The 16,420-nt window shown below is 36.9% G+C and overlaps 1 protein-coding gene across 8 annotated transcripts in view; it reads left to right on the top strand.

The window, feature by feature from the left end:
• The window catches only part of LOC105148508 (uncharacterized), a 63,695-nt gene that overhangs the window by 8,649 nt on the left and 38,626 nt on the right, over positions 1-16,420 (top strand). For 6 of the 8 annotated variants that reach the window (XM_087411425.1, XM_087411422.1, XM_087411424.1 and 3 more), the window contains 3 exons: positions 9,149-9,178; positions 11,266-11,368; positions 12,108-12,342. In XM_087411425.1, coding sequence (XP_087267551.1) covers positions 12,121-12,342 — 222 coding nt within the window. In that variant the 5' untranslated portion in view covers positions 9,149-9,178; positions 11,266-11,368; positions 12,108-12,120. The remainder of the gene's footprint in view (positions 1-9,148; positions 9,179-11,265; positions 11,369-12,107; positions 12,343-16,420) is intronic. The other 2 variants (XM_087411426.1, XM_087411423.1) reach the window with 1 other exon arrangement.

Genomic DNA, 16,420 nt, shown 5'->3' with positions numbered 1-16,420 from the left:
CAGGCCAGTTTCTCTCTCTCTCTCTCTCTCTCTCTCTCTCTCTCTCTCTCTCTCTCTCTCTTTTTCTCTCTGATGGCCAGCGCCTGGATAATATTTTCGAAAGCTCTTCTTCTGACCTTTCGAACTTTTAAGTTTTTACTCGGTGCAGTTTATTCTAGCTAAGCGAAAGACGGGGAAACGGTGTAAAGAAATTTCAAAGGACATTTCAAAGGTTGCAATAATGATAGCTCGCCGTATCACTAACGATGATATTCCGTTTTTCGATGCTTTTCGAAGGCGTGGATCGGCCGGAATAAACTTTAGGAATGCCTTTGATCGGCCTCTCTACAGAGAGCCGCTGGCACTTTGTATACAACGACGTCGATATGCTGGGATTGATCGCGAGAGTAGATGCCTCAAATGACTGTCTATTGCTACGAGAAAGGGCGATGGCTGGCGTGGAGAACTTCGAAACTCGGCGGTGCACGATTTACGCCACGTAGTAATGCTACGGACGGCATTTACGAGTTTCTGCTATAATCCCGCGTTATTCTCTTTGTCCAGCGCTTTAGAGTTTCTATAAAGATCTCATTATTGCAAGTCCATTTCTAAAGCAGGATAATCGTATTAATTCCGAACTTTCATATCCCAGACTGTGCGAGCAGTTTCCGAGAAATTATCTTTCCACGAAATGGGCAATAATAACGAATTATCTCTCATATTATTGTTTAAAATGTACACATTATTTTACAAAAGAAAGAATACATATACGTAACTGTAAAAGTATTTTAAAAAAAAATGTCCTCAAAATTAGTTATAAAACTAAATTCTTTTAAATCTTATAACTCATCAATCATTTCATGTGAATTTACTCATTCTACTCAATGTAATCTATCTCCATTTTCTATCGTTTGCCGTTGTACAGCTAGTACGTATAAAAGAGATCGAAACCCAATACAGAATTCCCGTTGGGAGTTCATAGAGGAGTTACTTCGATACATCGGGATATCGGCATCGTCATAATAAATAGGGGTCCTTGAACCCACGTACCATGCGTAAGAGAAAATATAACAGCTCCAACTATCGAGCAGAATTCGAGTTTTTTTTAACTCACAGAAAATTCGCCATTCTATATTTTCCATTTCTTGTTATTTAATTTTTTTTCTTCTCGATGGAGAAATCATCGATGTGCCGTATTGACACAGGAAACTTCGCTGTTAGATCGATCTTATCGACTCAATGAGAGTCAGTAGTATCCGTCGTTAGTTCGACGTCGCGAGCATAAAGCGAACTTTATAATGCGCATTATCATTGCTGCATTAATACCGGTCGTCGTATAAACGCCACGGCGTGATCCGACCGACGACAGAAACTTTCCGCCTGTCGCTTCCGCGCGAGTGCGACTCGCAACGTATTATAGGTATTAATAATTCGTCCTGGCGGATAGCGACGATGCTGAGCTTCCTGGTTGTTCCCTGACGTCAAGGGCATGTCAAGATCCTGTCTTCAAGCTCCTTCCGCCTCTCATCTCTTGCGATAACTTTTATCTTGCGGCGCGCCATTTTCGTTTGGCCGTACCCTCGACGGTTATTGGTTTCACGGTAGTGGTTCGCCTGACGAAAATTTCATGGCAGAGGGGACATGCACAAAAGCATACACGCGCACTGCCCAGGGAGTTAATTATGCGCGAAAACAATATTATCGAAGGAATTATCGGATGCCAGGCCGAACTTCAGAGAGTGTGCCTCGGCAATGGTACGGCGAAGCCCCGGCGTTGTTGTTCATCGTTCCTCTGCAGGGTTAATGCCGCTATACAGAATAAATCATTAATACGAATGACCTGTTCTCATCGGGTTTATAGGTAGTGGAAATAATGGGGAGATGTAGCTTGAACGGATTATTGATCTGGATCTTGATTTATTGCACTGATGGAAAAATATTTTATATTTATGACTGTATAAAATACATATTATTGCAATTATTATTATTACTGCTATAATGTTAGTAATAAATATATATGCAAGTCATTTTTGGGGTCAATCATTTATTTTACATGATTGTCTCAAAAAATGATTGTAAATTAGAGAAATTGCAACTATTTTTATGGTAATAATAATTACAATTGTAGTTATTTTCTGTTACCAACTTAGATATATTTGTTGATAGAATTATATGTGTAGTTATTACCAACATTGTAGCGGTAATAATCACATATAATTATAATAACATATAATTATAATAACATATAATAACATATAATTATAGTTATAAATACTAAAAATTTTTCTCTCACAAGGGTTTTCTTCCACACGAAGTGATCAATTCTGATTTTAATAAAACTTTATATAACATATATAAAAAATGAATTTAGAAAAGTCCGTTGCGGCGGAAAAACGATTTGAAATCACTTCTTATATGATAAAGCGATTTTCAATTTTTTTCCGTTATATCTCGAAAACTATTTAAAATATCAAAATATGTTTTATACAAAAGTTTTACAACAAAATTACCTGTATTCATTTACGTTAATTATATTTTTAATAAACAATTTTTTTAATTAAAAAATTTTTTTTTTATTTTTCAAAAGTATTATTGACGTGGATGAACAGAGGCAATTTTATTGTAAAAGTTTTGTATAAAACCTTTTTTAATATATCGAATAGTTTTTAAGATACAACGGAAAAAGCTAAAATCTATGTTACTTGTGAGAGATAATTTCACCCTTCAAACCCTTTTTCCACCGCAACTAATATTTTCTAAATTTATCTTTATGGAACCTATATGTATATAAAGTTTCATTAATATCAGAATTTAACACTTCGTATGATTCCCTTGTCAATGTGACCTTGTATTTTTATTCACGGATAAGCATGATTGTCGATTATTAAAATTAATTAGACATAAATATTTCTTATCAGGAATAGTAAATATAATTAACGAAGATGTATGTGCAGATCGTTATAAAGTGATAAAAAATTTTTTTAAATATACAAACTAACCGAGTAGTGTGTTTTACAGTAAATATCACATTTTAAGCGGAGAGGTATAATAAATTATGTATGCGGGCTTATAATGAAATAGTAATTCAAAGCTTCAAAATTTTTATCGGTAAAAAATTTACATTAGTTTAAACTTCATTAACGTGCAATCTGCTAATTACATCTCGCGATTCTGTCACTAATAATTTTCAAGACTTTTCGCATAGAAAAATGTTACACCACGAAGTTGCCTTCAGCATAAATATTGCAGCATTTGTGTCATTCTTATCTTACAGCTGCATCAGTAATTAAAACAAATTTACATTAATCCGAAGGCGAATAACAAGTTTCTAGGAATGCAGTATTTATACTTGGATGAGTTTGAATTTGTTCATTAATGGAATATAATTAGTTTATTCATTCGTAAGAAAATACGAATTTATAAGAAAGAAAGATTAATCAATGTACGTTTTAATTAAAAATATTCTTTTGTTGTTATAGTTTATACATAAAGTATAACAGTACTTGTACTTGTTTTATTACATTATTCGAAAGTTTATATCACTTACAATATATAATCGATGGTGTAAATTAACAGATTTATTGGTTTTCAAGGAATACCAAGGAAGGAGTATCCTCAAAATGAAGGAATAAGAGATCTTAACTTTAAATTCAGTTAAGGTCAAACAAACATTTTCAGTCAGTCTCGCAATTTTGGAAAACGAAAATCGATTGTTGAACTTGCATTATAGTTTCTGAGAAAAACGGTCTTTTATCTAAAAGAGCTATCTTTACTCGTTATTTTCGTACCTAAAGTGCTGATAAGTCCGATATCAACCCGTACGAGTTAATTTAAAACTTCTATCTCTCAACGAGAGAGAAAGAGAGAGAATGAGTTTTATTCTGGCCTTTAGTTTTATATATTTGCAGAACTAAAGGCTAAATGACTTTGTAGAGTTAATATACCGAGCGATAATTAAATTCTCTTAAATTCATCTATTACTAACGGCCATATGTTCGTGACAGTAGGATTCTGGAAAATTCGTGTTGCATGATAATCACGTGCGTGGTTTATCTTATCACCCTCGCATACTCGGCATCCGGAACATCGCGAATGCTTTCGAATCTGATTTATGGTGATTATCATTCTTTCTCCTTCTCTTAAAATATTCGATAAACCTCCTCCATGTAGTCGTACCTTTGAATTTTATCGAAAATGTATAATCGATAATTCGTGGACCGGAATTGGCGTGGTGATTCATATGTTGACGATGATGCATGCGATATTTCATACATAACGCGAACTCTTCGATTTGTTATACGGTAGAATATCGTGAAAATATCTGTTTCAGGCATATATTAAAAAGCGGTCTAACAATTTATTAAATTTTCTCTCTCTCTCTCTCTCTCTCCCTTTTTGTAAAGTGTCTACGTTAATTGATTTCATAGCAAATCGAAATGCTACTCTGAGATTTGCTTCATTAAACATCTCGCATTCGCACCAGCTGCGCATGTACCTTCAGCCTGGATAGAGGCTGGTGAGGGTTAATCGACTTTCCACCACCGTTCCACTTCTTTCCTAAAAGTTTTTTTCTTTGTGCCTTCTGCAATCTTTAATTATACATTCAGAAGAGATCTCATTATGACACGTCGCGAAAGAAAATGATTAATTGGACACAACTAGCGTAGGTGCATATATTACATCCATGACCCGTTATACTCGTTACATCGATTGAATTTCGCGCAAACGCACACGTAGGATGTAAGTAGTTAGATAAATACGAACATTAACGAGTAGATCTAAATTTTTTCGTAAAACTTATCCTCAGTTTTCAAAATATACATACATACTATATATATATATATGTATATATTTTTTTTATGTAATACATATAAATTCATTCAAATTGCTTAAAATTACATTTCATAATGAAACAATAATCGGCGATCGATAAAGTAAAGCTCCTTTAAAAGAACGATATAATATGCCTTCGAGAATGCCTCGAGTGAATATTGTCTGAGAAATACCTTGGGAAAAGCTTGAAAGTATTTTTCAAGAAGAAGAGAATATTCTTCGTTGAGAATTCATCATGTTAAGAATTATTCTATGTTGAGAATTGAATGTCTGTATGATACTATTCCATATTATTAGAACGGAATAGTACAGGAAGATAATAGAGATCAATCGAAGGATCGCTGGCCAATTCACCTTTGTACAGAGATATCAGCTGGGGTTAAAGATTGGCGCTTTAGGAGAGAAATATATGTTAGCAAGGTCGCCATGAAATGGGAAATTAGGGAATTGTTAGGGAAATTGAAAACGGTCAGGGAAATCAGAAAAAAGTCAGGGAATTTTGCAAAATTTTTTAGAAAATAAAAATTTTTGACTTTAACTTGACAATTAAAAATGCAGCAATAGTAATTTACATGGCTATATTAAATTGATTTCTTAATCAAATATTTAACAGTTTCCAAATTAGGATGAGAAAATCTTAAAATATTATTGAAAGTAAAAAAGAAATCGTGAAATTTTGTCTGGAAATTAGAGAAAAGTTATAGAATTTTAAGATGAGGAATTTGTGAAGAACTCTGGTTGATCATCTGACGGAACTTGAGTCGACACCTTGATAAGGGCTCGAGATAAGATATCGCGTTCGCGTATATCGCGTAAATATTGCCTCTAATACCGGCCTGGCCTATAAATAACATATACATATGATGCGCGCTCTTGGTTTTTCCACCCCGTTTACCCTCCCTCCTATCCGTCGCCACGCCGGTTGCTATCTTTCTGCATCCACTTGCACAGCACGGCGGCATCGTCGCCGAAGGAAACTGCTGCAGGATGAAAAGTAAGCGGTATGTCACGTATATACGCGTGCTCTCCGCACGTGTACGTGCTATACAAAGGCGCGTTTGTACAGGGAACACAGTAGAGGACGAGTTCCTCTAACACTTGTACGTATGTGTGCGTTTGTGTGTGTGTGCACGCGTGTGTGACACGATACCACGGTCTTGGCACGTATTCATACTCTGGGCGTCCATTGTCTCGAGTTATTCGAAGGTAAAAGATCGCAACTGAAGCGTTAAAGCTGACGTCATTGTTTCACTTTTCTTTCGTCGCGTGCATGCATCTGCCTACGCGCGCGTGCATATAGAACACGTGAGGCGAGCATCCTCCTGTTATACCCGTTGTGTACATCATCGGTCGCCCCGAGCTATCAATTCCGCGCGATATAACTCCGATACAACGGCGCTTCATTTTACAATACTTTGCGCCAGTGCACGTTTTCCGTACACATCGCTCTCGTTAACGGCGTGATGGACTGTAAGTGATGTCGAAGGATCCGAATGTGGCCAAATGTCGGAAACGCGCTTGCGTCTCGTCGGAATTAATGCAATTATTCCGAATATCGATACGTACTATATACGCGTGTACGCGGTATTTGCGTTTCACTGAAGCATCCTTTAAGTCAGTTTAATATCGGCATTTCTCCGCGATTTTCTCATTGCATATTGGATTTCAATCATAACTGACCGACTGCCAAAGCGCAAGTTAACGGCGCGCCGTTTGTGTGAGTTTGATTATTTTTAAGTGAGTGAGAATAAATTCGTTGGGAAGTTTATTTAATTGGATAGAGAGAAAGAGAGAGAGAAAGAGAGAGAGAGAGAGAGAGAGAGAGAGAGAGAGAGAGAGAGAGAGGAAAAAAGAGACTGAACACTTGTTAAGCAATCACCTCTCGGCTATGGAAGTGGATGTAAGGACGGGAGCACAAAGTCTTGCATAACATATAATGCATAAGAAAATGAATCAATCAAAGTTCTTCATTTCCTTCCTTTTGATGAAATAAAGGACTGCTTGGTTGATTTTCTTGTGTCTCATGCATTAGTTCTGAAATACAATACATGTAGTAAAGCCTAATGGGCTTTTTACAATAAGCCATTACCTATAAGCTTTAAGTTTTAAGAAATTGACCAGTCATAGTCGATTATTTTTCTCACATTCGACTGTGATTAGTTAATTTCTTACGACTTACGACTTGAAGGTAATGGCTTATTGAAAGTCTATCAGAGTGGGAACACAGAATCTAATACAACACATAACATACAATAATACAATACATAAAAAATAAATCAATTAAAGCCCTTCATTTCTTTTCCTTTCATAAAATAAAAGACTCTGATATATCTTAATTTCCTTGCTTTATGCGTAATATATTATGCAAGAACCTGTTCTCTCGCCTTTAAGAAATTAATCAGTCATAGTTGAATGTGAGAATAATAATCGATTATAATTAGTCAATTTTCTAAGTTAGCTCAAAGTTTATTACATCTATTGTGTTTCGAGGATTTACGCGTTATGCAAGAATCTCCTGCCCTAACAGCCAATTCATTATTCTCTCGGCGCCATACGTCGTCCGTAGCGTACTCTTCTATTTGCGTGACATCAGCGTTAGCTCATTCCTGCAACCGACAATTTTATAACAGTGACAAGAATATTCCCGCGGCCGCAAGCGCGCTCCCTTAATTAATCGCGCGCGATGCGTGCGCGCACAAAATAGAAAGGCGCGTCTGTCGAGCTGGGAAAAATACCTCGCGGACAGAGAGAAAAAAATCCTCAGCTATGAACTGTGAGCTGCGGATACACGGCTGACGTGGTTTCATCCCCACGATCCACTCACCCCAATCTTTCGTTGTGTACGTACATTGGACGTTGCCGTCTCTCGTTGCGGTGGACGGGATTAATCCTAAGGGCAGTTACTCAGTCGTGTAGACTCCGACACTCATGTAGACACTGGCATTTATTAGCACAGGTCAATGCTTCAAATCGCTATCGGCATGGCGGAGTTGCGCTCCACTTGCACACACATTCGCGTATATACGTATACGTTCTTATAGACAAGGTCGTTCCGTGACCTATCCGTTAGACTGGGTATTAAAAAAGGAACTGTCAAACCCCGGCAGATTGTAATACTCGATCCGTTTTACTTATCCGCGTTAGCTAAATCCGTAATGCGTTTGCGGAATACGACCTTTATAAATAATTGACGGAAAAGTCGATAGGCGCGCCATACGGGTTACAACAAAAGAACATAATGCGCGAATTAAATTTTCTTTGACGAAAATTCAATTTTACCTCGCACACGTGTGACATATCGAAGGTAATTATCGCGAGCGTGCGGTTGATTTTACATCGCTCATAAACCTATATGTCTATTTAAATCTTATTAAGCGTAATCGATCAGAGTAATTATGTGCGTAGTCCGATAATTCGCGCTTTAATACCCATAAGTACATTAGTGCAGGGTGTTTATTATCTGGGAAAATCTAGAATTTATATAGGGGGTTTCTTTCCTATTTTTCAAAATGAAAGATATTTATCGGTACTCAGGAAAATTTTAGGAATTTCGCTTTTAAATTGAAATTCTTTTCCTTATTAAAACATTATCGCGTTATTTTTTTCTTGATAATAATATTGACAATTGGTTAGCAATAAGTTCATTCGCGGACACTCTCGTGCGTATCATAAGTTTTTATAAAAGAAATCATAGTGACAAGAAGAATAGAGTTTATGGGTACTATATTGTAGTAAGTCTTGCCTATATCGTCCTATATAGATTTCGCGGTCTCAGTCATAGAAAATAATGGATCTCAGCAAACACCAATTAATAGTAATATAACGGATAATTGTAATTCCTCTAATAATATAACTATTACGTATATATGTATTGTATTACAATTATATTGTTGAATGAGAAATTACAATTAATAGTTATATTACTACTTATAGTATTATCTTATCAAATCCTTATCTTCTATTAATTTCTAATTTATAGTTTGTGTTGCTTGCACTCCAATTTATTTCAAAGTTTCATTTAAAAAAATCTCTAATCTTGAAATTTTTAACAAAAATACTTAGAAAATATTCAGAAAGGAATTTTTTAACAAGATTTCAGTAAACGTGTGGTGTACATAATTTTTTACAGCAAAAATAGTAAAATAATTGCACAAAGGGATAATTAATGATAAATCTTCTGCCGATTGTAGCAATTTATTTTACGTGTTCCACAAATCTTGTGATTTTTAAAATCAGACTCAGATTGTTCAAACGTACTAAATATAGATATTATTATTTATGTATTTCTTTTAAAGATTTGTAATGTATAATCTTTTCTTTGCTTTTTCTGTTGCAGTGAAGAAGGCGCGGTTCATCTGCGAGGATGGTTCGTATATGGGAAGAATAGAGAAAATTACGATTGGCAATGGAAAATTCACTCATTTGATCCATTGATTTGTTTCCTAATTATTCTTTTCTAAATATCGAACGATATACGAGCGAAATATTAACACGTGTGGAACCGGGCGTTCAAAATTGGGATTGAGACAAACCACAGAACCGAGGTCTTTATTCACGCTTCGCTTCTAAAGTCTGCGAACAATTTATTGCACTTCGCGATTGGAATAGTGCCAAGTTTCGGATTATGCGATTGCTCAAGCAGAATATCGTGACGTTCTGATTATACCGAAATAATTTTTCCGTGCGGAGATATAACGTATTCCCGTGTGGAAGATCATAAATATATCGAATTTAAATAAATCTAAAATGATATACATTTGAAAACTTTCTATAATTTTTCGAAAACTCCTTTAACGAGAGAAAAATAAATCGATAATTTCAATAACGTCGGAAAAAACTTTGAATTTATGTCATTCATCGCATCATTCAATATTTCCTATGATGACGAATGTAATCTTGACAGTCTTCACTTGTATACTCATATTATGTCTTTTTTAAATATTCATTCGCATATCACATGTATGTCATTGTACAGAATGGACTTATGAAGACCATTATTTCACGCAATTGTCGCAAGTATTGAAAAGCGTAACGATAACGTCCTCGCTCGCGAATACACATAAATGCTTGTAGTTTTAAGAATTTATTTACTCAATGTTCTGACTATACATTCATTCGTATCGTTCGTTCTGCTTATAACGACATAACTAAAAAATTGTCATTGGTTGCGTTCAGCAGAACGTTTATTTTGCAACTGTTGGAAGTTTTCTTCGCGCTGATTGGGTTATGCTTTTAAATCAAGAGGAACGATCCTATCTCAGCAAACAATCATAAAACGGTTGCAAAATTGTTGTGTTCTGCTGAACGCAGCCGATATTTCCTTACAGAAAAAGAACTGAAACGTGAAAAAAGAAAGAACATATGGGTCATCTAAAAAGTATCCGCGGTTTTTTGTCACTAGATGTGTTGACCATCAACACCATACTTTTTAGATGACCCAATATTTTAATATATGTCGAATATATTCTTATTTTTCTACAATCAGTATTAGTTATTACATCAAAATTTTTCAAAATGAATTTCAATAATATTACTTCTTGAAATTCATTTTTAATATTTAAGACATTGAAATTTATTTTATGAAAAATTTTATTTTTTGTTGTTGCCTTAACAATGCGATACTAATTAATTTCTCCCCTCGAGAATACATTTGGTTTTATCAAAATTGATCACACATTTTTACATTCACTGTGGTATCTCTCATCCCACAAACGCGAATATCTTGGGGCTTATTCTCATCACGCAAACGACATTTAACTTGTTCCATATCTGGTAGTTTATCAGGTCAAGAGAGAGCTGCACGTTATTTTCACTAAGATCTATTTATGTCGCGTCTAATTTTTTATTAATAATTCTTTCTTTTCTGAGCTCAGTGGTTGAATGTTACCGAGGTGAGCCGTAGAATGCGAGCGTATTTCATCAGTCGCTTTGGAGACAATTTTCGTGGCTCGTAAAGTAAAATGTCGGGGGTGACGCACTACTGTGCGCCCGAAACATCGGGTCGTAAAATCTCGCCCATGCTTTTTGCGCGACTTATCGAAGGCGTGCAGCTGAGAGCGTGTACTGGAGGTACCTAAGGTGTGGGCGGATCTTATTGGAGTTTAACAGTTCGTCCCCCTTCGTGCACCTATTCTTGAACACATAAAACGCGCGAGGATGTCATCAGGATCGGTCTTAAATTGCGAACAAAACGATCCCATTCGCTGATATTACGAATTTATAGGGAACTAAAATTACGATATTTTTTTTTCTGTCGAAACGTAATTTATCTGTTTCAAGCGAGTCCATTAAAAATGATAAATGTGACGTACTTTAATCAAGATATTTAATATGTTTCATCGTTATGAATGTTATGATTTAATATAACGTATTTCGCTCGTATATATTGAGGTATTCGTTCTTGTAACGTATATCGTATTTTGGTCGACTAAAAAATAGATTATCGAATTTCAGCGGATCAGTTCAACTCCTACGTAACGTTAAAGCTGCAAAACGTGAAGTCAACGACAGTTACTGTGAAAGGGGCCAATCCATGCTGGGAACAAGACTTTCTCTTGTAAGTTATCGATAATTGATTTTACGGGGAAGTTAGGCGCAGCTTGAGAAACCTATTAAAAATGTTGTTTAACGAGCTTTTACCAACAATTCGAAAATTTTCTGCATCGTTACTATGGCGTTACACACTTCGAAAACATCGCGAACTATCGCGTGCGCGCCGGCACTAAAATATCTAGGACAACCGGTAATTTGTGCGCATCTAGAGGAATCTGAGACTAATCATACACTTATTTAACGGGACTCTATCTTACCGAAATGAATTAAACGAAATAAATCTTGTCCGTCGACCAAATTTGCTGAGCAAAGGATCGCAAATATTATCGATAAAATTATGGAGGAAAAAAACGTGCTTCTTTTTCATGACTCGATATTATCAATCCTTAGCTTAACTCTTTTTATTTGAGATGAGATCCTCGGTCCATTACGGTCGTTGTTTTTCGAATGGGTTGTTAAATAGATTATTAAAAAAAAGTAATATAAAGGAGAGCTTAAAGTAAAATTGGCTTGCGGATTAAAAAGGATTGTCTTGTTGTGTAATGTCGACGGTTACTACACAGAAAGATATATCATTCTTGATCTTGGCTTACGCAGCATTTGACGCCAGTGAATTCTTCGCTAAAGTCTCGCTGTTAAATTTCGTTTAATCTACTTTGTACTGAAAGCATAGCTGTTTACTTCACGAAGTAATATTTCTTCGTGGTCTCGCAAAAGGTTAATGGAACTTGTTTGTTACGCAGCGAAACGAATGACATGAATGCTGGGCTCGTGGTGGAGGTATGGTGCAAGGGATTCTTGTGGGACCGCTTTCTGGGCTACTACTACATTCCACTATCAGAGGTGTCCTACATGAACGAGGTAACGAGAAATCAGTGCAACTTAAGTCGTACGGCAGAGGTACAGGATCGACAATCCGAACAGTCCGATATGTGTGACACCAACAGTAATACACAGCCAGACATCATCACTGACACGGTACACTAACGCAATACATTCGCCATACACTGCAGTGTTACACTTGCTCACATTTTGCAACATCAAAGCAAAAAAATTAAAATATTCAAAGTGATTGAAACATTCGATGAAACTGCTGTTTACTGCTCGCGATGACGATAACAAATGTTTCTTGCGATTCACTATAACTTGATACAACCAATGAGAGCCGTTTAGCTTCGTTTATTTATTTATCATCGCGAAGTAGAGATCGATTATTTTTAAGGGAACGTTATCGTACGCCGATTACGCGGTTTACGAGCATTTCTTAAGTACCCTCTGCACGTAATGATCTTTCCCAGAATCTGTTCATTTCTCCATTAGATACGCTTACTTTTCAACTCTTTCTTCGGCTTTAGCAGCATCTTATATGAAATGAAATTCGTCGAGTATTTGCTCATCGAACAGAACCAAATTAATCACTATTTGGCACGTTATTCAGGGTTATTCGTTGATTCGGCGGAATAAAGATATGGTCTACCACGATACTACAAATGCTAAATCTTTGATTGGTCAATTAATAAAATTTTCTTTCTTCTGATTGATCGATCAAATGTTTCAAAACATTCGTGAGATTTTAACCGTACCCTAAATGAATTATTTTCGGCAATACATTATTGTTCAGTAAATGTCCGTCATAGCTTTCTATTATCGCCGATGTGAAAATTTTATGTGATCTTTTAATTTTCCTTTATAAAGTGCAATAAATTCGGAAACGATGAGTAAGCTATAAACAGAGAAAAAACATGACACAATCAATCGACACGTTTGATGCGTAATCGATTATGAGGCTTATATATTATATGTCGCGCGTTCATATCGCGCGTGTCTAAATTGAATTTGCGAAGGTGACGTAACGATGACCCATACCAATGTCGCCTAATTTATTGTGTGTTTTCACGAACTCAATCATGCGCAAATGTAGAGTACTCGAAGAATACGGTGATTAACGACAGCGCGTAATTTACGTCGCTGACGTGAGCAAGTATCGCAGTTGCGATAGCAGAGATGATGATTTATCTCTTTCTCTCTCCCTCTCTCTCTCTCTCTCTCTCTCTTTGATATACATTTACAGTGCATATTGCGTTCATAATTAGCGTACATAATTAGATATTAATAGCAGCCACGAGGGACCCAATTTCTCTTATCGCCGCTTCCATCGGGCGTGCTCTCAAGCTTTCGAAATGTAAGTTACCGGAACTTGAGGATGTCGATTCACGTAACACAAATTACATTTCACTTGGCGACTCATACGATAAATTGGTGTACTTGGATCTTCTCTAGTCTGGTTCTTGATATAAGTATAATAGTAAAAGATTTGAGAAAAATTAAGATTCTTTTCTTGTATTACTATGATATGCCTTTTGAGGTTTACGATTCTACCGTAAGGTAGGAGATTTCTTCCTACGATCTCGTTTCCTTTATCTTTCTGCCTTCGTTTGTGAAACACGGTTGACTGCACTTCTGCACGACGACAAAAGTGAATTTTCGCTAATTAAATTGCCCGAATGCTTCATCTCAAGGTTGCAGAAATGAAGAAATGCAAGGTATTCATTCGGCAATATCACCCTTTCCTTAGCGAGAATAATAACTCTTTGGAGCGTTCAGTCATTCTTTTAAATGACTAGACAGGAGTCATTCATGCGCAACCCGGAAACGAAGAAGCAATTCCTTTTCTTTTATTCCTCTTTCTTGGTTGTTATTCAAATTACTCGAAGAGATCGTCCCGAAGAGAGTACCTTAAAGTTGATTTCCCGTTGTCCTCTTCGTGGCAGGACGTCTCATTATTAATATCATAAATCGGATTTCAACTCTTTTCTACGAAAAGATATTCTCCAGTATTAATATGCGTGACAGTTTTCTAAATCGTTTCATTAAAATTAATATTTAGCGAAATTATATTTTTAATGAATGTTAATAATTTGTGGAAGAATATCAAAAGAAATACGGTTAATATATGTATATTATATTTATATATGTATATACTTATATAAATATATAAGTCTCTCGACAAATAAGTAAAGAAAAACTAAAGTCAGATCTATGCTTGTTTGCTTCTTCCGCGCGAAATATATCTGCAGCATCTTTTGAAAAAACGATCAAATCAAATAAGATTATACTACAAATATTAAACAATTTTATTATGTGTGAGAATACAGTTCCATTTTTGCATCCATTGACTAACTATTCCTCGTGAGTATCTCAAATTGTTCTTTTTACCCGAAAGATTACAGAGTTCGACGTTGTGTTTGATCACATAACTTTTCTCTCTCAATGGAAACCCTAGTAGAAAGAATGCAAAGGAAAATTTGTTCTCCGATAAAAGACATCTCTTTGCTAAAGATTTAAATTCGCATTCGTACTTTCTACGAACAAGGTCGAAATCACGCCCGTTGTTCCCGACCACGACATCGTCATCGCCAATACGGATCCTCATCCGCTTGTGACGTCACTTGGCGCACGGCCAAATCTCGACGCTCAATGAAACGTTCGGGGTAGCCGAGTCTTCGAGTGGGCGACGTGGTCTACGTGGGTTTACGATGACACTATTCTGCGTGCACACACATATAAGCGGGCTTTAGGAAAGGCAACGACCTTGACGAAATATTCAGCTGATTCTCGCTCTTCTTCTTTGCTCGGAAGAAGCCTCACACACGGCGGCATTTACTCGATCCTCGAGCAGAGACTCCTTGCGTTAACGATCTTCCATTCACACTCGCGAAATAAAGTATTTTGCATGACAATTTTATATTCTTTATAATCTTATTCATTACGTTTTCGCTTCCCCGTGAAATACTACGTTATTCTTCGGTACGAGAGCAGAAGTTGATGACCGTGTGATCTATGATCTGCGACCGCGAGCACAAAAGCGAGCACAAAAGCGCGCACAAGTCGTCATTTATCCCACGACAAGAGATGTGTTAAGGCATTCTCGCTCGGCAAAGTTCTTTCGCTCGACTTTCCGCTTTAAACCGATTGCGGCAACAATGGGTGAATCCACAAATCACGCTGTAAATTGTTCTTCCACGTTTCTGGACGAGCGATCGACGAATCGCACGCTCCTAATAGCGGTGACATTCGCGGAGATAAAGCGTCGATGCGGAAGAGAGAAAGAGGGATGGTAAATGTATGCGCGCACATGTGTAAAAAGTACAAAAGAGGCGAGGAAGAGACAACGTGGGCGCGCGGAGAGCGAGATTCGGTCTAGAATAGATGAAAGATGACGAATGGAAGAGATGATGAAGATGATATGTAACCGTATGCTCGACGATGGCGGCGACGAGTGAAAAACGCGACGGAGTGAAGTAAACGAGCCTCGAAGCACCAATGCATGAGGTCAGATTACTTCGCCTTCGTGTTGCGGAGAGGACTATCTGGGTCAGCCGTGTCTTAAAATATTCATAAAACTGCACGCGATGTCTAATACGGCCCGATTCGATTGAAAATACACAACTGCCAAGCTTGAAATAATTTCGGCCTGACGCCAGAAACATCGGAGACACAGATTGTAATTCGCTACGGACGACGATGTCTTATTGTCTCGTACCCAACAGCGTCGAGTACGCCCGTTCGTTCGCGTGCTACTGACAGCATCTCTGTTAACGGACATTTTCGTACAATCTCTTGTCTCTTCTCCTGTGTCATCGCGATCAAGTATTACCTACATATAGCAACGAAATTCCGCAAAGGTACAGCACGTGGAAGATTTCCACGTCGACGGGTTTTCCAACGGCTAAATTTCGGTTAGCTGATTCAACACTCGCGAACACTCATCTCGTGTCTTGACTTCAATTCACGAGACTCTGATTAATAGCGAGCCGCGAGCCCATTTCGTCCTTCCGGTTTTATACGACTCTGTCCGAGGGAGAGATGGATTTCCTCGTTCGAATCGGACCTTTGCTCCACAAACGATTTATGTTTCATGATTTGCATTTTCATTACCGATTCGAATCTTTTTCTTTGTCTCTCTTCTTTTAGTTATTTATATATTTGCCTGTTTATCTATTTATTCTGTTTCACTGATAGTCACGACAACGAAAGTAACCTAGATCTTCCTTTA

The sequence above is a fragment of the Acromyrmex echinatior genome, chromosome 11 (genome assembly GCF_024713525.1).
Source record: "Acromyrmex echinatior isolate Ae372 chromosome 11, ASM2471352v2, whole genome shotgun sequence".
In the NCBI taxonomy this organism is placed as follows: domain Eukaryota; kingdom Metazoa; phylum Arthropoda; class Insecta; order Hymenoptera; family Formicidae; genus Acromyrmex; species Acromyrmex echinatior.
The sequence above is the reverse complement of the archived record's forward strand: the minus strand, read 5'-3'. Positions and strand labels throughout refer to the sequence as shown.